This window comes from Astyanax mexicanus, chromosome 14 (genome assembly GCF_023375975.1).
Source record: "Astyanax mexicanus isolate ESR-SI-001 chromosome 14, AstMex3_surface, whole genome shotgun sequence".
Lineage (NCBI taxonomy): Eukaryota > Metazoa > Chordata > Actinopteri > Characiformes > Acestrorhamphidae > Astyanax > Astyanax mexicanus.
This window is the reverse complement of record NC_064421.1, coordinates 21,859,167-21,884,841: the sequence shown is the minus strand read 5'-3', so window position 1 is coordinate 21,884,841 and position 25,675 is coordinate 21,859,167. Positions and strand designations below refer to the sequence as shown.

At 35.6% G+C, this 25,675-nt stretch overlaps 1 protein-coding gene across 1 annotated transcript in view; it reads left to right on the top strand.

The window, feature by feature from the left end:
• The window catches only part of tmem63c (transmembrane protein 63C), a 56,831-nt gene that overhangs the window by 12,123 nt on the left and 19,033 nt on the right, over positions 1–25,675 (top strand). The window contains exons 2-12 of the mRNA XM_049464120.1: positions 8,261–8,508; positions 11,507–11,586; positions 13,955–14,042; positions 17,055–17,092; positions 19,878–20,020; positions 23,022–23,073; positions 23,188–23,296; positions 23,388–23,461; positions 24,679–24,759; positions 24,966–25,086; positions 25,296–25,429. Coding sequence (XP_049320077.1) covers positions 8,296–8,508; positions 11,507–11,586; positions 13,955–14,042; positions 17,055–17,092; positions 19,878–20,020; positions 23,022–23,073; positions 23,188–23,296; positions 23,388–23,461; positions 24,679–24,759; positions 24,966–25,086; positions 25,296–25,429 — 1,133 coding nt within the window. The 5' untranslated portion in view covers positions 8,261–8,295. The remainder of the gene's footprint in view (positions 1–8,260; positions 8,509–11,506; positions 11,587–13,954; positions 14,043–17,054; positions 17,093–19,877; positions 20,021–23,021; positions 23,074–23,187; positions 23,297–23,387; positions 23,462–24,678; positions 24,760–24,965; positions 25,087–25,295; positions 25,430–25,675) is intronic.

Genomic DNA, 25,675 nt, shown 5'->3' with positions numbered 1-25,675 from the left:
CTTAAAATAATAATAATATCCTTGATCACAATAAGTTTTGTTATGAACTAAGTAAGATTTGGAAGGACGAACATGCCTGAAGCACTTCCTTTTTAAATTTAACATCCTATAAATACCTTGCACTCACTTACGTATTTTAACAAGCTTTCGCAACCCTCCACACAGCCTTATCTCCTCCCTGTTAACTCTGTTACCCCTTAATCCTGACTTACAGAAGCTTCCCAAACTCCAGCCCGAAGTTCTCAGAGTTTTCTTTCCTCTCATCTTCTCTTCCCAAATAGCCATAAGCGTATGTCATGTTTCGAACTAACAGACTACTGTTGGTACAATATGTTGTTCAAACATGTCTAATCACAGCAAACTTTTCAAATGGATTTCTAATATATTTCATCTTTTTTAATATATATTTTTTAGCATTAGTCAGTTGCGAATTCAGGCCTCTTTGCATTTGAAGTTGGATATAGTGGCTGTGTCGTTTTGTTGACTACTTCAAACACCACATCCTCAGCCAGCAGAGAGATAGCTCTCCTCTCTCCAGGATGGGATAAAAATGTTCAAACCTGGGGATTCATTTTAGTTCAGAGGCTCTGAGGTGTGTTTGAGGCGAGAAACACACATAACCCACTTTTTCTCGCAGTCAAAACAAACTATCTCACAAGAAGACGCTGAACAAACATGAACCAGGAGAATAAGGGCATGTTGAGGAGGCACTCCTCTCCCCCGTGCAGCGATCAAGCAGAGACAGATCACTCAGCCTCATATTGTTTTATTCATGCTCATTTTTAGCTTCTTCCTCAGAGGCTGGAGTACTCGTTTATCTTTTGACAGCAGAAGACAGTTTGATAAGGTGTGTGTGTGTTTCTTCGATTAGAGTTCACACTGTTATTTACGGCTTGTTTTTCTGCTGTATCAGGTATTTTTTCCTTTTTTTTGTCCAAGCAAATAATGAATCTTCAGCTGCCAAAAGACTATAAGACACTATAAGAACATCTGTGGTGGAGAATGTTGTGGGTATGATTAAACAATCAATATATTACTCAATTGAATAGTGAGCAGCTTATCTGTTATATAATCCAGTGTACTGCCTAAACACTGAACGTTGGCTGTTATAGCATCATATACTGTAGGCCTCCTCACCATCTCTAGAATTGTTTAGATTTCCTTTACAAAGAATCATCTGTATGAAAAACCTTTGAACAATTTTGATGTTAAAGTCATACAAAGTTTTAATATATTTTGCCTTTTTATTGTTTACGACTGATAAAATTGAATAACCTACATTTCTGTCTTGCTGGTCAAATAAAAAAAGCAATAACAAAACTATGATTCTATATAATACTATAATTTTTTTAAACAGAAACCAACATACAATACAGCTCTGGAAAAAAAATAAGAGACCATATCAGTTTCTAAATCAGTTTCTCTGATTTTGCTATCTATAGGTATATGTTCGATTAAAATTAACTTTGTTATTTTATTCTATAAACCACTGACAACATTTTCCAAAGTTCCAAATAAAAATATTGTCATTTAGAGCATTTATTTGCAGAAAATGAGAAATGGCTGAAATAACAAAAAAGATGCAGAGATTTCAGACCTTTAATAATGCAAAGAAAACAAGTTCATATTCATAAAGTTTTAAGAGTTCAGAAATCAATATTTGGTGAAATAACCCTGGTTTTTAATCGAATTTTTGTGCATTTTGGCATGTTCTTCTCCACCAGTCTTATACACTGCTTTTGGATAACTTTATGCCACTCCTGGTGCAAAAAAATTTGATTACATTGATTACATTGCAGAGGTTTTAAATTTGGTAAAATCAAAGAAACTCATCATTTTTAAGTGTTCTCTTATTTTTTCTCAGAGCTGTATATCAGTAGTGCTATTATAGTCATAAATTTGATTTTAAAAAGAGCAATTCTAATCATATTTCACATATTTACTTACAATAGTACAATTCCTATTATACATTTAGCTCAGCAGTGCTACTTGTAAATTGAAATATGCACAAAGAGAGACAAAACCAAAGGTAAACAAATAAATGCTAAGGCTGTGTTAGCGTATGCTAGTATCCTAGCATAGTACAGCTCAAACAAACATTCAGTCAGTGTGTGAAGCAGTTGGATACTGAGCAAACTGATCCCAAGCCTGCTAAGTTACACTGAATACTTAATTTTATTTATGCGAGTAGAGCATAACAATGAACTTAAACCTGGCATTTGCATGCTGGTGGCTGGCTTTGTGTACAGAGCAGTCTGATAGTCTATGCCAGCTGGGGAGGAGGAGGGAGGAGTGTGGGCCTGCTGCAGCTGCTGGAAAAAAACCCTCTGAAACACTGCAATGACTTAAATTAAGCTAGTCATTGTTCTGTATAAATTATACTGCCTTTTCTCTAATTCCATCAACGATAAGAACAAGAAGTTGTGATTTCTGCCATTTATAGATAATAATATTAATTTTGGTTAACAAATATGTGGTGTATCCCTAATTGTAATTGAAAATATTGAAAATACTAAGAGACATGCGATGTATGTAATAACAGTTTTATAAGATTAGCTTTTTTTTTTTTAGCATAATTCAGATGGACATTTACTGTTAGTGGCATAAAATGCTTGAACTATAGAAACATGAACTTTAATAGTTGTTAACATAGATTATGGCCTTATTAGTAATTGTGGTGAGCCCAGAAACTTATATTTCACTGAAATATAACTGAACACAGAAACACAGAAAGTGTTCAAAATCCCAAAACTGGAGCTTTCTAAATATAGTATTTTTTGTGACTAAAAATTGTGTTTTCATATGAAGACAAAAAAAATGAAAACAGAAATATGTTTGGACAGGGCAGAATGAACACAAGAAACACATGTTAATTTGGATTATTTTCAAGAAGCTGAATGTAAATATTATAATATACATATTCATTAAAAACAACAGTGATATGCAATATAATATGTTTTATTTGTAACACCATAACTAAAACATGTAGACTATTAAGTGGTAAAGTGGTAAATATCAATATTCTACTGCAAACTGCACTGGATTATGTTTTAACATGACATGTTGAAATGAAACTCTTATGCTGCTCCATTAATTGAGATTTTTCTATGAGATAATTTGCACAAGACTGTACTTGTTGTGTTTTTTAAGATTACATTTTTTAAAGCATCATTTAGATGGACATTTACTATTAGTGGCTTAAAATGCTTGAACTATAGAAACTTGAACTTTGGTGGTTGTTAACATGGATTATAGCCTTTTAGTAATTGTGGTGACCTCAGAAACGTATATTTCAATAATGATAAAATTACTAAGAAAGGTAATAAAACAAATAAAATTACAACTTGCCGCTGTCAATAGCTTTCTAGTAGTTATATGATTATCTGGTTATCAGTTAAATGTACAGCACAGTACACTCTTAGTGTTCACTTCACAACACACAGAGTTCAAACTGTGATGTAGGTTAGCAGTGTAATGTACTGTCTGTACTGAGTTTCCTCTGATCTGGGTTTCATATGTGTGCAGCTCTGGAGGGAGTTTCACTCGGGACTCCAGCTCAGCTGTTGCTCTGGCTCGCTGCAACAGAAGCTGCTCTGCTGCTCTTTGTTCAAAATTCAGTTTATTTTTCTGGCTCATCCCCAGAAATCCAGGTGTGATCAGAAATGCACCTTTCCATCTGCAGCATAAAGACTCTGGGGGTTTAGACTGTAGCGTTCAGTAAATAGCAGGAATCAGAGAATTATACTTTGAAAAACTGTTGTTTGTATTTAGCCTGACACTTTTATGTATTATTAAGTCCACATGACAACACTAAAACCTGAACACAGAAAGTGTTTAACATCCCAAAGCTGGAGCTTTCTACAAATAGCATTTTTTGTGACAAAAAATTGCGTTTTCATATGGAGACAAAAATGAAAACAAAAATATGTTTGGACAGAGCAGAATGAACACAAAAAAACACATGTTAATTTGGATTATTTTCAAGTAGCTGAATGTAAATATTATAATATACATATACCAGTACATAAAAAAACAGTGATATGCAATATAATATGATTTATTTGTAAAACCGTAACTAAAACATGTAGACTATTAAAGTGGTAAATATCAGTATTCTACTGCAAACTGCACTGGATTATGTTGTTTGATATGTTGAAATGAAACTGTTATGCTGCTCCATTTATTGAGATTTTTCTATGAGATAATTTGCACAAGACTGTACTCTGTTGCATGTTAATCATTTCCACACAAGTTCTTCCATAAACTGGCAAGAACTTGACTATATGCATCACAACACAGTGGATACAGTGAATCACTATATCACAATATATTGCAATACTGTAAACAAGCAAAATTTAAAATATTTAATTTAAGGAATACTGTCATAGTTTAAAAAACATACAATCATATTTATAAAATCTATTTAAAAGAAAATTACTTTTAATGCAGTCACAACACTAAAAAAAACTTTACATTTAACTAATTAAACATCAAAAATGTATACAGTATTGCAAATATATCAATATATCGATATATTTGTAGTATCTTGTATGAAATGTTTTTTTCTAATAATATATTTTATTGACAATATAATGCACAGCCCTAGTTTGTAGGATGCTGTTTAACGCATATGTCACAACCTATCAGTGCTTTGCCGCTGAAAAGTTCCAAATCACCGATGTGCAATGCCATGAAGAAGTGTTAGACTGAAGAAGATGCAGTAAATAAAGAAAAAACTGCAATTGCCAAGCAGTCTTACCTCTCAAGGACGAAGTTCATCACTGCGTCAACAAAGCCTGAGGAAGTGGGCATCCTGCCTCTGTGTTATCTGAAATTGATGGAAAGTGCCTCAAAATGCTTTAAAGCATTAAACAGAAAGCTTCAGCATATTAGGTTTTGAGATAAAAGCTTGTCTACAGTAAAATGTGTTCTGTATTAGTTTTTACACTGCATGTTTTTGCTTATGTTGGCCTGAAAAGTTAATTCAAAAAAGGAGAAAACGAGCTAGTTTAGTTCCAAAGAGTGTGTGATCAGAAAATACAAAACTGAAGTACAGAAAGTTTTCTTAGTACAGATATGGTCCTCAATAAAGGTTTGGTTACATGATCTCTGTGACCGTTCCATGTTTATATGTGCGAGACATCAAGAGTAAACATGATCTCTGGTGCCCATTAGTTGAGCAAACAGTGAGCAGGTGGTTAAACGTGGAATAGGCTTTTCGGGATTATTTGATTTGTGCACCTGTAGGCTATGTGTCAGTGTGTGTGTTTCTGTGTGTGTGTGTGTGTTTGAGAGAGTGGGACACTTACAGAATCACTGACTCATGGTCATCTGTGGCAGATTTGTTGGTTATTTAGCTTTTACTGCCGTGCACTGGCACTGCATTGGCCACAGTTTTTTTTTTGTTTGTTTTTTTTTTACAAAACAACAGGGAATTAATCTGACTGTGAACATCAAATAACTGTTTTATTAGCTTCACATAAAAGAGCAATAGTCTGTAAGCTATGTATCTGTGTTGAGTCACTGTGAGATACTCAGATCTGTTCAGAGAGCAGTATGCGATCCTGCTTTGTCATACATTATGTCTTCTTACATGTAATGATAGATCATTTTTCTTCTGTTCTGATCAGTGGAGCTTAGCTATACTCAGTTACTGATCTACCATAAGCCATTTATCCTTATCCTTGTCTTTATCATATCATAGAAACCGTCTGCAAGAACATTTTTTGGGGAAAAACTGTCTAAATAAAAACCTGGAGTTTCTCAGGAATGTGTGGATGTGAGCATTATCCTGCTGAAAAATGCCAGTTGGAAGCCCTGCCGTGAGAGGCATCATGTGTGACCCTCGTATCACTACTAGGGGTGACCAACTTGCATATGCAATCGTTCCCCAGGTTAATACAACACAGTTAAGGCAGAGTGTCGCTCCACAGCAAAGTCAGGATTAGAGCGCTCACCAGGGTCATAATATTAAGATTCATGATATCGTTCAAAAAGATTGGCAATGTTATTGCGCACGATAAGAAATGGCACACCCCTACTGGATACACTACCCAAAAAGAATATCTGACAGCTTTTTTTAAAAGGCCAGTGGCTAGGAAGCACTTTTAACCTAAACACATCTGTAATCATTTACATACCTGCCCTAGACATAACTCCATGGCAGTTTTTGCAGAAATTCAGGTGCATTAGTTTTTTGTCAATGGGTGTAGATCAATAAATCAGATCAGTTTCAAGTTGGCGTAAAAGCAGCATGAGATCTATGGTGTTATTCCCCAGTTTTATCCCTCAGAGATCTCTTACTCTGGTTGAGTCACCCTCAGACTTACTTAACTTACTTAACTGCAGGATAAGCCAAAATATAGTTCTTTAAGCACAGTTTTCACCAAGTCCCCTGAGAACCGTCTAACTGGCGTTTCAAGCAGCAACAAAAATCACTGCATCATCGCAGTGACTAACAGAGCCCTGTGTGTGGTTATCTTTATCTGAGCATGCATCTGTGATCCCAGCACCACCTCACATCCCCTTCTATTGTTCAATTGCGAATACGAGCAAGGCTAATACACATGGTCACCTTAAGGGCCCTTGGCCATGAAAGGACCTCTGTGAAAGCAGTCTGGCTTATTGCTCACAGTCTGTTCCTGGCTGCCTCTCTCTGCTGCAGATACGTCTTGCAGCTCCTGCAGGTGGAACGATCCCAGCACTTTAGTGAGAGGCTCTTTCAACTCAGAACTAAAGCAGAACTTTCAATAGCATATTTATATTGATTATTGCAACTCACTGTACTTGGGAATCTGCGAGCCGAGTGTCATGTTTACAGCTGGTCTGAAAACACATCTGCAGGGAAAAGCACAACCCCTGTAGTTGCATCCTTGTACAGGTTACCAGTAAAATACAGAGTAGAATTTAATGCGATGCTATTTGTTTATAAAGCTTTTCATGGTTTGGCCTTAAGATGGATTTTAATGTAGCACAGCCAATGTCGGCCAATTGCAGTAGCATGTCCAGCATTGTTTGGTCCATTTCCAGCATACAATAGTTACAATCAAGAAGTATTGGCCAAAACGGCCAATGCTGATGATTTTAAAAAAGGCCATTATCTGCCAATACAGATATAATTCTAATATCATCATGCATCCCTAGTTCAAAGTTGACCGGACCATGTTTCTTAGCTTCCCCAAAACTCTAGGTTATTAAACCACAATAAATGATTTTTCCAATTAAAAAAACTATTTCTTCTCTGAGACAGTTCTGCTTAGGCCTAATCTGCCTGAATATCAACAGTTTTATTGTTTTGTTGAATTTATCGTGTACTTTTATCTAGTTATACAGCTCTGGAAAAAAATAAGAGATCACTTGATTTTCTTTTATTTTACCAAATTAAAAAAACTCTGGAATATAATCAAGAGGAAGATGGATGATCACAAGCCATCAAACCAAGCTGAACTGCCAGGAGTGGCATAAAGTTATCCAAAAACAGTGTGTAAGACTGGTGGAGGAGAACATGCAAAGATGCATGAAAACTGTGATTAAAAACCAGGGTTGTGCCACCAAATATTGATTTCTGAACTCTTAAAACTTTATGAATATGAACTTGTTTTCTTTGCATTATTTGAGGTCTGAAAGATCTGCATGTTTTTTGTAATAAAACAACAATGTTCATTTTACTCAAACCTATACTTATAAATAACAAAATCACAGAAACTGATTCAGAAACTAAAGTGGTCTTTTAATTTTTTCCAGAGCTGTATTTAACCTTTTCACAGGTCAAATGAAATCTCTGTTGCCACAGAATCAGGATAGCCAATTGAATCAGAACATCATGGCAGGCTATAAATTACAAGCAACGTTTGTTGTAATTAAATGTTAATATGTATCACTTTGTAACACCTTACACACATTACATACCCAGGTATTTTAATAGTTATCTTATCTCTTCCAAAATACTAGAGGGTTTGTGCTAGAGTAGACTTTGAAGGTCACACATAACAAAAAGAAATCCAAAGCCCAGACAACACAGCTTCAAATAACACCCTGTTGTCAAATAACTAGACTCAGTCTTCTGTGTTTGTACACTTCAGCATAACAAAGCTGTAGAAAACCGCATAACTCTATACATATGTCTCATCTATTATCTTACTAGCATTTCCTGATATAAGCTGTAACATACGTACATAACAGGGACAGATTTTATCTACGTCATGCAGAGATAATCATTACTAATCATTCTCTTGATTTATGTTGATTTTTTTCTCCTCAGTGATGCTTTGACTTGCTGAGACCCAGGCCACTACCATGGCAGCGCTGTCTGACTCGATGGGTACGGCGAGGCCCTCGTTTGAGTCCTGGCCGATGGAGCTTGATGTGCTGGGGATGCTGGACTCTAGGGCAGAGGAGAACAGCACGGTGGAGAGGTGTTACCGCTCACACTCACGCAGCAGCGTTCTGCAGGGCCTGCCTTTTGGAGGAGTGCCCACTGTCCTCATCATCAACCTCATCATCTGGCTGGTACAGTATCCCCTTATACAGCAGATATGAAATGGGCCACAGCCAGTAAAGCAGTTCTTAACTGGGTCTTTTCAGGTTCAGATTTAGTTCTGTACTCTGGTGATCAGTGCTGGTTACTGTAGTTAGCAGTATGATAGAATATGAAATGACTCGAGTGTTTGTGGTGAAATCACAGTCATTGGGTGGAAGAGCTTTTTTGCAAATAGCAGCATAAAATACATAAAAATATAATACAATTACCTTTTACTGTCTCACAAAAACCTTTTTAACCCTACTTTTTCCATTATTTTACTTTTTGAAGTCTGACACATTCTTTATATTGGTAAAAAAAAATTATTATCAACAGAATTACTGGGCCAATAGAAATGCTCCAGATTTGCCCAAAATAAAATATTTGACATTAAAAATATAGAATAAATATGTAAATATATCTTAAAAATTAAGATTTTTTTTCCTTCTCTTGTAAAGTTGTAATTCTGGAGATACTAGGCTTTTGTTTGTGTGTGGCAGCAGCAATAATATCCTAAAATTATTTGTAATTATATAAAAAATGAACAAGCCTTTAATTAATAATTTTATTGTCTTTAAAATTAAACAAACAAATATAATAAATAAATATATATAAATATATAGCCTTTTGTATGTGACGGTGCTGAGTGTAGTACAGCCTTAAATAAAGGTAAAAAAATTAAACAATTGAAAATTATTTAAAACATACAGTAGAAATGTCTAAAATTTATTTATTAATATTTTCTTCACAAAAGCTGATAGGTGTTTAATTTAGGATGGATATATATGGATCTGCTCGTCAGAAACTTTTTCAAGCTTTTTTCACAACTTTTTCAGTTGTAGTGTCCCTAGGCAAACATGGGACACTGCGTAATACTTGAAATATCTAGAATTTCTGAAATTCATTTTAAAATTTCAGATCAATTATGCTATGCTGACAGCAAACTTTTTTTAATGCAAAAAATTGTTTAAAATTAAAACAGACCTTTAGAAAGATGTGTATATATTTCAATAAGGTGTGTTTCTGATCTGTACCAGCCTGGTCTTTTCTGCTGCAATAGTCATCTAAAGCAAAAAAACTGCATCATTTCATATCTAGTCCCCCTCATCTAAAGCAAAAGCACACTTGAGTTATTATTTTATGCTAAATGAAAGCAGGGCTCATTGTGAAGTGGAGTTGAGTCAGGGTGTGTTGTTGTGCGTGTGTAGCAGCAGTACTGGGAGCTACTTCCAGCCGGTGAAAGTACAGGCCTCACTGTTTCAGGAACTGTGGTCAGAGAGAAGCAGACCTGTTGCTGTGTTCTCGTTGTCTTGTCATTGACTGCATTCCTGCTGGAGTCATTATGTGAACAGTGTGCATACTGACCTCACTGCCTGTTAGTTTCCAAGACAACCACTCACCTCTCCTCTCTCGGCCCAAAGAAATGGCTAATTATTACTGCTGCATGTGGGCCTGGTGGGCAGGATGGTTTGTGGGAGAGACACTTTGTTCTCATTCTGTGTGTGTTAGGGTGTGTTTCAGTGTCGACTAACCTTTAACACCCTGCATAGAGTCCTAAAGCCTGTATCTCTCTTTGCTCACAGATTTAGATTCATAATAAAAGTCCAGATAAAAACCATAGCCAGCACACTATCTGTGTGATAAACAGTGTCCTGTAGTCTTAACAACTTTTACAACTTAACATCTTAACGACTAATGTTCTGCAATCTAATGCAGGGGTCGAGAATGCTATTTGATTTATATATTTTATTTTTTTATTGAGTTATATATTTTATTTTTAATAACTTTTTTGTACTTACATGAAATAATGATGCAAACACATTTGATTGATCCAAGACACAAACACTTTAGAAACTATTCCCACAATAACAAAATAACAAAGTATTCAGTAACTGTAAACTACTTAACATCGTAACAGTACATATAACTTATCTGTTGAGTAGTAGTTAAATATACAACCCCAATTCCAAAAAAAAATTAACACTATGTAAAATGTACATAAATAGAAGATGATATTTTAAAAATAATTTTAAAACTCATAGACTATTATTAAACCACAATAGAAGATAGAACAGGTGTTGAAAGAGAGACATTTTACCATTTCTTTAAAAACATTAACACAGTTGGGTTGGGCAACAAAATTCTGAAGAAGTATGTGTTATTAAATATGAGCAATTTGCAGCTAACTCACATTACTGGGTATAGAAAGAGCATTTCACTAACAAAGATGGGCAGAAGTTTAATAGAGTGAGAAAAGCAGACTCTAAAAAGTATGAAAATTTCAGAAAAAATTTCCTTAATGTAAAATTACAAAGACTTTGCAGATCCCACCATATATAGCACATCATATCAATAACAAATTCAGAGAATCCAGAAATCTCTGTGCTCATGTGACAAGGCAGACTATTAGATGCTGGTGGTCTTCAGGGCCTCAGGCAGCCCTTTTCTCATTATTCTTATATTATGCTGGAAATCAACGTAATGGCTCAGAAATCTTTTGATGATATTATGTACTGTAGATGGTTGGATATCCAAAGTATTGGCAATTTTACCTTAAGAAATATTTTTTTAATTTTCCACAGTTTTTAGAAACTGATTTTTGTAGACTGGTGACCTTGTACCCATCTATGTTACTGAAAGACTCTTCCTTTCTAAAAGTCTCTTTTTATATCCAGTCATGTCAGCTGATTGTAAATTGTATTGTATTGCAGTTGTTTTTTATAACCACATGTTGTTTTCAGCCTTTTGCTGGCCTGTTTCATTTTCAACATCTGATGTGTTATTGATGTTCTTGTAAATAAATAATGGGTCTATGCGATTATTTGCGATAATTGCATTCTCTTTATATTTACATTTGTTACTTTTTTTGCTTACTATTTACACAGCATTTTTACTTGTTTTACTTGGAGTTGTAGAATTACACTCATATAGCTGTGTGTCATGTGGAAGTGTTTCAGTAGAGTAATGTTATCTGATGCTGTGTTGCAGTTTCTGTTGCTGGTTTTCTCCTGTTTGAGGAAAGCTGCGTGGGACTATGGGCGACTGGCTCTGCTGATGGAGAATGACAGGTGCGCTCATGTCACTCTATGTAGTTTTAGATCTGACTCTTTGGGTTTGTCTGCTTATGATGGTTGAGAGCACATGGCAGACGCTATCTATTCTATAACTCTTTTTACAATTAATAATATAAAAATCATACTTAAATTCCACAGCAGTGGTCCAAGGCACGTTGTAAATTAGGGACATATTATATGGATAAAGAAAGTACTAAACAATCATCTGTCTACCACTGTATACTACAGCTGATAGATGCAGATGATAGATAACTTTATAGAACTTTATTCTGTTTTGTGTTTAACATATCAAGCCTCATGAACAAGACAAAAAAAACATAGTAAAAACAGGCAAGGGTTCAAAACCAGTCTGAAGAGAAAAGCAAACACAACAAAAGGGCAAAACAGCAGTTGTTGGCAATACTTTGCAAAGAGGCAAACAAACAAAAAGGTATAAATACAGTACATAGAAAATATAGGTGAGCAAAATCAGTACCTGATGAATGGAATCTTGGGTAGTGTAGTCCACAGGCTTAACAGGAAAGCATGACTGTTATACACTTTCTGCTTGAAGGACCTCAGCATTTGTGTTAAATTGAAATTGGGATGAACATTGGAGAAACAATAGGGGAAGTCACACCTTAACATAAGGTCTGAATACACAGTCTAATCATTTTTACATTGGTGTTAGAATTCCTGATATTACAGATTGCATCTGAGGCAAGTAAATACTGAGCACTCAGCACAGTGCTGACAATGCTTACAGGAATATAAACTGCACAAATGAATAATATTTGCCGAGTTGTGTCATTTTCCTTAGTTATCCATCATTTGATAGTGTATGTAGTGAAAGAGCGCCCCCACTTTTGACTCACTTGGGTGATATAGTGGCACCATCTTGTGGAGAACAGTAGTATTATTATATATATATTTTGCCCTCCACCTAAAACAGTCTGTAAAAGATTACAAGTGACTGAATAGAAGAAGAAAATTGTGTCCATTAACATTTATGTTATTACGTTATGTACTTATGGACTATTTTATTATTTTAATCATAATGTAATATACAGAAGGAAGATGAGTTGTTAGTTTTTCTGATTGCAGTGATGTTTGTTTAATCAGAGCTTAAAAAAACTGTCTCAAAGGACTGGGGTGCATTTCCTGATTGATCTGAACAATTTACAAATAACGAGTTTTGCATTTTCTCAAAGGCCATGAGTTTTAGGAAGTTCTCTGTTAAATCTGCTTCTGTATCTGTTTTGGAAAGGCACCTTCTGTCAAAAACTGCTTTCACAATTTACATACATTCTTATAATTATACCAGAAAAGTATAATTTGGAAAATAATAAACAACAAATAGACATTTACATTACTGGTAAAAAAAATTATAAAAAAAGTTATATTTAACACTGGCAGATTTACTGTATACCTATCATATTTGAAGCCTATAAATAGGTGCACAATTAATCTCTGATTGTGGCAAATGATTGCCTTGTGCAAATAATGCATTCATTATTTCTATAACTAATACTATTACTACTGCTACTATGCTGAAAAAAATGATTACATTAAAATCTGTACATCAGCAAAATTATCTAATGAAATTTTTTAAAGCCTGAAACAAAATGAAATTAAACATATTTTTTTAACATTTATGTTTCTGAACTAAGTACCTTTTTATAGTGCAGCACTACTCCATACTAGATACTACATACAGCTGACATCTATTAAATTCAAAAAATATAATACCAAACCATTTTACAGCAATATCCAGATGGGATAATAGATGGGATTTGGAAAATGCTAGGAAACCCAACCTGTTTTTTTTATATATTTAACCTGAAGTATTATTATTTTTTCAAATGCATTAATATTTTGGCATGTTAAATGCATGTACTTGACTAAATATACATGAGTACACACACACACACATACCCTTAAAGATCATGGGAAATGATTTGTTATTAGCTCATAGCTTATAAGGCTCTGCTGGATATGAAGCACAAATCTCTCTCTCTCTCTCTTATTGTGTGTGTGTGTGTGTGTGCTTGTGTGTGTGTGTGTGTGTGTGTGTGTGTGTGTGTGTGCTTGTGAGTGCAGACAGCACATGCTGAGATTGAGTTATGCTACTTAGATTTCCACGCTGTCTGACTCTGATAGTCATCGTGGTTTGGTACAGTCATGCTGTTACTGCTCTAATGGGTTCTAGCATTACACTTTATTATCATCCACCTCCACCAACACACATCCACACACCCACACACACACACACACACTGATACAAGCTGTTGTGTGTGGTTCTCATAAACTGCTTTCTGTCAGAGTAAATGGGAGATAAACGCTATATTTATGGCTACTTTTGCCTTTTTCTGTGTTTTTGTAGCTTAACCTCCCTCTTCTATGGAGAACAAAGTGAGAAAGAGAAGTCTCCTTCTGAGTCCAGCCCCTCAGACTCTGAGACCAAAGACATGGTGAGAGGACAGACACACACACCCACACACATGCATCCATATGTCATGCAAGCACATATACAGCCAAAAATTTTAGCTGTTTCTTGGCTTCCCCTGCATTATAGAATTGATTTGCTGTATTTTTTAGATTATCTTCAAGGAATCCATTATTGATAAGTGTTAACACAAGGTTTGAGGAGTATTTAGGATTCACTAAAATTGTCACCAGCTGACAGTTGCTAATGATGGTATTTGACCTTTCAAAACAGTCTGGTGAAGCAAGTAAATCAAGGCCATACTGGGTTTAACAGGTTTAAAATTTTTACAGCTGGAAGGGTGTGCAAACCCTGTTGCACATCCACTATTACTACATTGTTTTGTGTTTATTGCAGAACATTTCTGAAAAAAATATATATATGAACATTATGTATTACAAAACAATTTACTTGCCTGTATTTACTTTATTTTTAAAAATAAAAATACAAAATATGTAATTTGGCCACATGTGCTTTTACTTATGTTTAGTTGGAACGCCACAACAATTCACTTGGTATTGCACGATGCCATGCTGCTCATCAAGCAGTGGAGTGGGTTTGGGTTTGAGGATGTTGTGGTGCTATGGACAGAAGAATCACTAGATATAAATACCATTGAGAATTGCGAAACCATGTTGGTAAAAGTGTGGAAAAGGAAAATCCAACCAAATCTATGGTCAGCCGTGAAAATTGTGTGGGAAAGCGATTTATTTAGATCAGTTTAAGAAAACATTCATTATGGAACTATGAGAAGCAGAGGCAGTCACTAAAATCTTCAGAATACTGGTATACACATTTTATGTTCTTCATGCATTATTATTCATACTGTTACGACAAAAACATTCATACCCTGATTTTTTCTTGTTATTAGCATGGTTATTGTTTGCATTGGAACAACCCAAATAAACTACTGTAGACTAATGTCATTCCACACATAATTCCTGAAACAGACTATACAAAATGAATGGCAACTTTTCAATATTGCAAAAAATAACTACATTTCACTCATATAATGCTTCCATACTTTATATGTGTGGTAAGTAACAGGTGCTGGCAGTATAGGAATCTCAGTTACCCAGTTTAAATGGAGAAAGGTTGATTCAATATTTGTGTCTGGACTCCACGTTGAGCAGGAAGAAAAGAAGGAAAAGCAGAGCATTTTCAGAGGTTGTGAAAACAAAAATTGTATAAAAGTATGGGCAATTTACAAGTTACAATTCCATCTCCAGTAAAACGTCATTAAAAATGGCAGATTGGAACTTACCTGAGGAAGCCACAGAGTCATTCTGAGAGAATGTCCGTGTGAACAGATGAAACCAAAATAGAGCTTTTTGGGAAACACATAATTGTGCCATTTACTGAAAACAAAATGAGGCCTCCAAAGAAAAGAACACAATCTCTAAGGTCTAACAAAGTGGGGTGATTTCGGGTGGTTTTGCAGCTTCTGGCACAGAATGCATTGGCTGTGTGTGTGGCATTAAGAAATCTGAAGACCACCAAAGAATTTTGGGCCCAGTGTCAGAAAGCTGGGTCTCTGTTAGTGGATAAGGCATGGAAGCAGACTTCAAAAAGCACCCAGTTCCTAATGTTTAATATTATTGTTGTTTAAAAGTGCATAATTACCCTTAACAATTACTGCTTTTTAGCTTTCTTAGCAGCCAGATAACAACTATTTGACAACGCAAACAGTACTATTTAAGAAGAACTTTACAAGAACATTATTTTCTGCAAAACTGATTTAATATTATTGAATTTTACCCTGAAAATATCAGTGGGTACATATAAGGGCAGATTATTGGAAAGGGATAAAGCCTAGTTGTGGACTATATATACTAAAATGCTATGTTGTTCAAGATTAGGCTGAATCCCTGTATGGTAAACTGCCCTTCAAAATATGAATAACATAAATATAATTATTGCTTAAGTTGCTTAAGTAGTGATTAAGTTATTTCATGTCTTGTCTAGTTAACACCATTACATTAGTTATTACACTTCCATTTCTTCATTAAAAAAGGGAACTTTAATTTCAAACAAGTAATGTGTACAGGTGACTGAAATCATGATTTGGTACAAAAGCAGCATCCAGCAAAGGCTGAGTTTTTAAGCTAATGTGGTCAGAGATTTTTTCTTCTACAGTACACAATATCATTAAACAACTCAAGGTATCAGGAGACTTTTGAGTGTAAAGAACCACTATGCACAAATTGTTTGTAGAATTGTATGGACAAAGGATTACGTTGGAAAACATTTCTCAAGAAGAAGTACAATAACCTTTTCTATGCAAAACAGAAGCTTAATGTTTATCATATCCAGAAACATTTTCAGGAACATCTGTGCATATTTCAAAAAGACAATTATTAAGACATGGCTGCAGAACAAGAACTGGATTGAACAACTTTTTTGGAATGTGTTGCAGGCCTGAAATAATGGAATGGATGTACTGTATATTAACAAATAAAGTTAAATGAAGTTGACTAGATAAAACATAACATATTTTTGGTTCATACTGTTTGAATTCATTAAAAGTCAAACTACACAAAACGTATATAGCATGGTAAATCCAATCATGTCAATATATGTGATAATGAGAATAAAGAAATCTATCTGCATCTGTTCTCATGTAAGTTATACAAATTTTATAAAATGTATGGTTTTGAATTAGGTATGGTTTTGAATGAAATGTAAAATAATTTACTAATGTATCTAAAACCTCTGCACATAACTGCACATATCTTAAATTTATAGATAAATTATGACCACATTGTTTCTCCTGTGTTTCTACAGTACTTGCACTAAAGTTCTCACATGCAGACAGACTCCTCACCGATACGTTACATGACTTTACACAGATCTTTCCACCAATAAGGCTTTGTGTGTTCTCTTATAGAACAAATGGCTCTGACAGATGCTAAGCTAGCCAGACACTCTGTGTACTGCTTCTTTTATGTGTCCCAGACCTTTTAATGAACTCGTCGTCTTCCCTCCCCTCTCTTTATAGGGCTTCTGCTCCTGGCTCGCATCTCTCTACCACATGAAGTAAGTGTGCGCTGGCAGAGGTGATGTCATCAGCCGGCGTCCGGCACGTTCATGTTATATGTCATTTAGCAGGGAAAACAAACACAGGCTGAAGGTCTGCCGGCCTGGGCCAGGCTCACGCCTGGGCGTGCTCCGAACCCTTCCCTGGTGCCGTAAAGCGGCCACTTCCCCCGTTCCCATGGTTCCCAGAATGTTATTTGTGCGGTCAGGGTGGCACGGCAGGGTCTTATTTAGCCGACTGCATTAGAACCTTCCAGAATCCCCAGTGATGGTGGTCCTGTCAGCAGGAGACAGGGAGGCCATGCTGTGCGAGCCCACTGGCGGTGTGTGGGGCGAGGGTGGAGGTGTGGTTCTATGTGTATGTGCATGTTAGCGCGTGAATGCATGTCTTTTCAGGCGTTTATTACCATACCTAATTATGAAGTACAGCATATACTGTGTGTCTAATTTGGGATATAACCAGATAAGCCCACACGCATTCACACCACCACGATATATAAAGATATATAATACTTCATACATGCTTTAGACATGTTTAGTGAGGTTTCTTCACCACACTGGAGGAAGGAGGCCTTTCTATTCTCATATTTCTGACCGTGGAGGGCTGTGGTGTTGATGGGATTGAACATATGATCTCTTGTCTCTTAAAAAAGAAAGAAGCAGGTAGTTAGACAGTTGTGCCACTCTAGCGAAAGATATATTTACCTAGAACTGTGTTTTATGTAGAGTAATTTCTTAGCTTTTGGGTGGCACAGTGCTCTAACTGCTAGTTGTTCTAACCTAGTGATAGGAGGAGCAACAAAAATTTGACAAAATATTTGAATAGCTCCAGCTGAAGCTGTTGTCACCACAATAATTGGCTTCTTTGTGGTATGGACCTGTTTTTCTCTGTAAAGCTGATTTGTGACAACTTCTGTTGTAAAAAGCGCTATATATGTATACATAATTATTGAAATGAATTGAAGCACAATTACTACCTTTTTAAAGAAAATAAGTTAGCTCAAAAACACTGTGCAACTTAAGTAAGTTACTTTATCATTTTAAGTTGGTCTATATTTACATGCTTACAGTGAATTAATGAGTCATACATTAATTCTATGAATATATACCGTAGATTTCAGAGTGAAGAACTGAAGCAGTAATCCATATAATGTTGTAGTTTAAAGTCATAGACCCTGTTTACACCTAGTAAATTTATGTAAATGTATGCTCATGTGAATTTATGTATCCTAATAAGATTTTAGCCCCATTCATTTAAACTTGGTTGTCAAATGCGTCTTCAGTTAGTCAAACTGAAATCTGATGTGTGCCACAAAAAGTGTGAATTTGCTCATTACATAGTAGTTATTACTGGTGTTATACTGAGTTTTGAAGTGGTTTGAATGAATATTAGCATTAAGATAACATCTTAACTTGGAGATAGAGTGCTCAGCATGATGCTCACCTGTTCATCATATTATCAATCATATTAGTGCTAAAAACTTTTTGGAAAACCAACCCCAGATTTGTATCTTATTTAATTGTGTTCTTTACACTTGCATTTTTGTGTTGTTGGTCATTTCATCAACAAAATTTTCTAATTCAGAGCATCCAGTAACATTCCAGATAACAATTTTTGTTTAGAAGAAAATTTCCTGAAAGTTACAGTTAACGTTCTTAAAACGACTAGTCTTTCGTGTTCTTAGAATGTTTTTATTTCCGTATTTTTTCCTATATTATGTTTTTAAATGTTCTGGTAATATCACTACAGCATCACTTGTGTGACAATATTTAATTTTTCATTTTGGGAATATTACTTTTACAATTGCCATAATGTTAGTGTTCATCTAGCTGGAAATGTAAGTAATAAGTAACATTCTAATAGCATTGTGACGTAAACCATTATTACACCATTTTTTTAGAAAGTCACTGAAACATTATTTCTGTAACATTACAGGCTAACCTTTATTTAATCTTTTCAAAACCTTGCTAAATGTTATTATAACATTCTGTGTAATTCTCTGGATCCAGGGAAACAGGCTGTAGGTTAGTGTTGTGCATCAAACTGCACCAAATATTATTTAGATAACTGAAACAGTATTGTTTTTGTGGTTTAAGGCAGTGGTTCCCAACCTTTTTCTTCAGGGACCCATATTTTTACCATTGTAAGCTTTGGTGACCCAACATAACACCCCCCCCCCCAAATGTAAAAGATGTAAGTATATAATTGGGTTGGGGGGGGGGGGGTTAGAAATGACAAATAAAAACTGACATTTACTATAGATTAATAAAATAAACACGTAAAAAAGGAAAAATTGATACATAAAACATAAGGAATTTTTATATTATTAAGAAAAAAATAATTAGATCAATAAAATAATACAACTATTTAAAAAGAATAAAAAATAATTTATATAAAAAAAAAAAAAAAAAAGAATAATTTCAGTTTCAGTTTCAAATCAGTAAAACAGCTCACCAAAACCTCAACCTGTCCAAATATTGGACAATAATTGATTAACTTTACAGGCCCTCACTCATTTTCATTTATTTAACTAAACTGAGTTTTATATGCTTATATTATTATATTATTATATTCAGCCTCGCGCGGCGAATTTTGCTTACCCTAGACTATATATAGTATTAAAATTAAACCCCTTAAAATCAAGAGGGCTTCGCGACCCATCGTGGATCTTTGGCGACCCATAGGTTGGGTCGCGACCCATAGGTTGGGAACCACTGGTTTAAGGCACTGGGTTTAGCAGTATAGGTGTGCCTCATGCTTCCACACATTTTTCATTCTCTTTAGGGATGAGGAGATTCGCAGTAAGTGTGGAATCGATGCGGTTACCTACCTGGCCTTCCAGCGCCACATCATCCTGCTGATGGCTGTGGTGTGTCTGCTCTCGCTAACCATCATCCTGCCCATCAACCTCTCCGGCAGCCTCCTGGGTAACCTCAGCCCGCCCACAAATCTCCCGCTTCTCCTGCTGGCTTAATGTTTACTTTAACGCTCCACCACCATAAAGCCTCATGACAACAGACATAACACTTTTGGTATCCAATATAACCCTGTCAGAGCATTGTTAGGAGTTACACTGCAGTACTGTGTTTTAGTGTAAAAGTAGGGGTCCTCTATTGTATTATAAGTACATTCTCTATTATACACATGCTGTATTATATTACACAGCTCTAGCTGAGGGGATCCTTTTAAAATAGAAACCATATCCTATAACTATAAGGAGAGGAGTTCTGCCTATTGTGGCTAATTTTAGTTTGAATTGTTTTTTTTTTCTTTCAATCATTTGTTTATTGATTTTTAAAATCTTTTCTTTTAACCCACCTGAACTAAGCCAAGTGTGCCATATTAAAAACACACATTATACGTATATCCATGAATTGGTACACATTACCACCCACAGTGGACTGCTAGGAAGGTTATATTGATTGTAACTGGTCGTGTCTGGCTAGAATGATCCATGTGTGCACCTCACGCAGTTTAGTATATTATTCTTTAGTCTATATGGAACAGGACATAAGTCATGGGACACAATATTAGTCCCATGCAATTTGACATGTCTTTGTATTTATTAGATTTAGTTTTTTTTTGCTGCTGGTGAAAACTGCAGCCTCCACTGGATTAACTAACTTTTCTTTAATAGTCATTCACAAAGTTAAGATATCATGATACTGGAATCTCCAGGAATGGCCTGGAAATGCTCAGACATACCCCACTATTAGTGGACCTGGCCTGAGGGCTTGTTCAGACCACCCCACAGTGTTTGCAGATGGCTCGGGTGGCACAAGTGGGGGTTAGAGATGCCAAGCCAAACATGGGATGTCATGGGAAAGGCACTGACTGTCCTTGCCATAAGAAAAGGCTTGTAAAAAGCAGCCAATTTTACTTTCTCCTCTACCTCATACACACTCATGCACGCACACACACACTCACACATGCAGCTAGGTTTTCCTGTTGCAGAGGATTTTATAGTAATCATCTGAAGTAGACGTGAGTAAGTTTTAAAAGTGGAATGTGAGGCAGGCTTGTTTGTGGGTTTTTGTAGAGGCTGATTAGCTCATATTCAGTCTCTTAGCACTGCCTGTGACCTGCAGGCTGCTGCATGTCACCCACCTCGTTAAAGGAATACTGCAGCATTTTCAGTCTGATCTGTCTGCCTTATTCGTGAAATGTGTGACTTATACCTCTTAGGATGAGACAAACATAAAGAATGCTTTAGCAGAGCTATTCTGGTAGGAAGCTTTATATAATGTTTGAACACTAGAGCAACACATCGATGAAGAAGTTTTGTTTACAATCACTTTCCCCAATTAAATATTAATTTCCCCAATTAAATATTAAAAAAACTAGAAAATAAGTTATAGTTATAGTCTAACAAATTACAGATTACAGATGAACTCTTTCGTTCATTCCTACATAGATAAACATTGGAATTATAGGCCCTATTAATCAGCCATGTGCTATTGTCATATTCAGGCAGATTTAAAATCAATACTTTAATAACAAAAGGGGTAATACAGAGAGTAGTCCGAACAAACAGGGTCAATACCAGAGAACAGGAGAAAAGGAGCCAACAGGAGAAAACATTCCAATGTAACAATAAACAATGGCAAAGAGAAACCGAAACATGCTGGACGAACCGAAACAATATTCACCACTGTAGCTGAGTTCTGGGCAGTCTTTTAAACCTGGCTCCCCAGGTGCTAGTACTCAGATGAATTACTTCCTGAAGGAGTCACATGATTGTGAGAGTCATTGAATGGTGCGTTCTGGGTAGAGTAGTCCTGTGACTGGCAATCGCAGGTAGAGCTGAGTGTGGGCGAGACGGGCGCAGTATCAGCACCAGGCGTGACAGCTATACATCTACAGTATCATTCAAAAGTTTAGCGGCAGCGGTTTCACTAAATCAAATCTGATTTAGCTGCAGATAAAGGTGTGAAATAATTTTAAAAAATGCTAGTCATGGAAAAAAATGTTTTAAATCTGAAAAAATTTTGTTGCGTAATATCAAGAGTGAGGTCTTGAAATTATCATATTTCCCAAAAAGTACAAGCCTGATAATGTTGCTTTAGAATGACATTGTTTTATAATTTGCTCTTTTCCAAAATATTTGAAATATTGAGTAATACATTTTGGGTATACTGTATAAATGTATTATGAATATATATAATATAAAGTTATTCAATTTAAAATAACAAAATAACAGTTAAAATAAGTAACTGACTTTAGACATTTTAGCAGCAGAAAAAAAACAGTTGCTCTGTGTAAAAAATCCTGTACACAATATCGGGTCATGTTGTTAATCATCCTTTATGGCATATTTGTCATAATTGTGATGATATTTATCCATACATGGTATTTACATGTTACAATGTTCCATAATTATCATAAGCAAACTGGAACATGAGGGGTGGGCACTGAGCCATAAAGTAGAGCAGAAACATGAAACACAGAGATGAGACATGCCCAAAGAATTATATTTAAATCCAGCACAATTACAGAAATTGCTTATTATTCATCTGCCAGTTCCAAAAAAAGCCAGATGTGATCCCTTACACTAAACCACCTATGGCTTTAAAAGATCAAGAACCAAATCTGTTTTGCATTGTTGAGAATGTGAGCAATGAGAAGAGTAGCTTAGGCATCTAATTAGGTTGTGACTAATCATTTATACTGTACTAAAAAGCTTCTACAACTTCTACAAAAACATATTTCATAAAACTAAATATGCCCAAAAGACCGGTCAGAGATTTTTTGTAAAATATGCTGGCCATAGACTGTTTTTTTTATTTTTTTTTATGTTCTTTAACTGTGTTCTTTTAACTTTAAGTGTTGTGTTTTTATGTTCATACAATACAAAGCATAGAAAGTTCTATAAATGAATTAATGTTCTGTTTTTTTTATTTCTTTTTTTTCTGTTCCTTACTCTTTCAGATGACAGCCCTCAAAATTTTGGTCGGACAACCGTGGCTAACCTGCCAGCACAGTAGGTTATCGATCTTTGTATAACTGGCAAATTTTGGGACTAATTGTCAATGTAGACCTAAATTCTGACAATGTTTCTCTCTATCTCTCTTTATCTCTGTTTTTTTTTCTTTAGGAACACCTTTCTGTGGTTGCACAGCATCTTTGCATTTCTGTACTTCGTGATTACAGTTCTGTGTATGGCCCACCACTCATCACGACTGGAATACAAAGAAGATGAGAAGGTTTATGAGAACCGCATTCTATGTGTGCTTTTAAAAACAGCAATTGTGACCTTATCATATTTATTATGTTTATTGTTTGTGGTTCCTACAGGTTGCCAGAACATTAATGATTACCAATATACCTCGAGAGATTTCAGACCCAGGCCTGATCACCAAACACCTTCAGTGAGTAATGCACACGTCACAGTATGTCTCCATATGCCTCAGTTACATCAGTCAATGCTTTCAGTGTTGTTTCTCCACATGTCATTATACAGTATTTCATATCATGTCCAATGGGAGCCATGTCCAAAGAACGCTGCAATTACCTGTGGAAAATGCATGTGGATCCTCCTCCATTGAATGTGGATATGATTTTGGCCACAGTCAGTTGCCTGTTCACACGGGGCAAGTTTTGCCAGACACTGCCGGTCAGGATTAATAACACCATTAATGCATTCTCTGGTACCCATGTGATACTTTGTAAATTTCAAAATTAAATTGTATCATTCATCTGTTACTGCCTGTCAGGCCTCACTTGATAATTCACGTTGTCTGAGGAAAGAGTTTATGATCAATTTATAGACTGGTGCTGTCCCATAATTTTTGTCATGTCCCCTTTCCTCAGGTAACTTAGTCTAAAAAAATATATGATGGCCTGTTGGCAGTTGCTAAATTTGAATAAAATATGTATAAAAATCATATCTTAAGATAAGACAAATATTATTTTAGTAAAGCTTGGAAAATGTTAGATTATTTTATCTAGAATTTAAATATTTGTATAAAATATCAACATAAGATGTGAACCTGTGGAAAGTCAACCCACACCACTTTGTTCATAATGCATTTTAACGTTCTGGCCCTGTTCCGTTTCTGTCCTGTTCTGTTTCCATGTTTTTACTGCCCTTCTGTTTGTTTATTTACTCTGCACATGGCCTGTGTACCTCATATGATTTGTTTGTAGCTCCGCCCCCTTGTTACCTTTCCCCAGGTGTTCCCAGTTTCCTTTTCTGCCTTGTTTCTGTATTTATAGCCCTGTGATTCCTGTTTTCTTTGTTAGTTCTTTTTTACGTCTTAAGTCTGTTTGGTTGTTGGTTTTCCTTAGTTCCTAATCTCTTTGTATTCATTGTTTCTATGTTTTGTTTATATCGTTTTATTTCTGTTTCGTTATTGGTTTTCTGTTTTGTTATAAATTACTTGCATTTTTTACACATTTTTCCCCATTGGAAAACTAACTGGCTAAAGTATGTATATTTTGAGTTTTGCATTTTTCTTTTGTTTTTCTATTAAATGTACTGCAGGTTAGCAGTGCCTTAATATTTAGCATTGCATGAAAAATGTCTCATTTTTCTAACTATATTTTTTTGCTCTTTATTTTTTGCATAAATGGGTTCTCCCAACAGTGAGGCCTACCCCAGCTGCACTGTCACAGACATCTGCTTCTGTTTCGACGTACAAAAGTTAATGAAGCTCGACTCAGACAGGTAATTAATTATTTTATTCCCAGTCCACCCACAGCACATCATTTCACATTTCCATTAATAACCAGTGCATCTCAATATAAGGGCTCCACACTGGAGGGGAAAAGTAATTAAAATCCACTTGAATTCCACTGATTGTAGCATTACACTTATGGTTGTGTCCTCTTCAGGTCTTCATTTAAAAATTTGCATTTGTTTTATTGTGACAGGCGGAAAGCAATGAAGGGGAGAATGTATTTCACTACTAAGTCTCAGAAGGATGGAAGGATTATGATAAAGACCCACCCATGTGCTCAGATCCTCTGCTGTGATGTATGTGGCTTTGAACAGGTACAGTGCTACTGAATGATTTTTACAAACTTGTATTTGTGGACTAGTTATATTAGTAATGATTAGTAATAGTGATTTGACTGCACTCTAATGTCAGTCATTGCTGTGCCACATTGCACATTCTGTAGTTCACCACTGGGGACCACTGCACACTAACATTTCTTTTCTTTCTCTTCGCTTCTTTTCTCTTATGTTCTCTTCTCTCTCAGGTTGATGCTGAACAGTACTACAGTGAATTAGAGGAGAAGCTCACCGATGAGTTTAATGCAGAGAAGAATCGCATCACCATGAAGAGACTGGGCATTGCCTTTGTCACCTTCAGAGATGAGAGGATGACTGCAGTGTAAGCTCTGCACACACTTTCGCTACATTGCTTAGTGATCAGATGAGTCTTAGACCTCTTTTACACTAGATGCAGGATGCTGCAAGCAATATGTTCATATTTTACAATAAAAAACTAAACATACAGCTTTTTTAGGTCAAAATTCAACACCAACAACTGATTTTAACTAAAGAGTTTAAATAAAACAGCTAGCTTACAGAATCAAATCATGTAAGTGACAAAGAGGCAAATGTAAAAAATACAGGT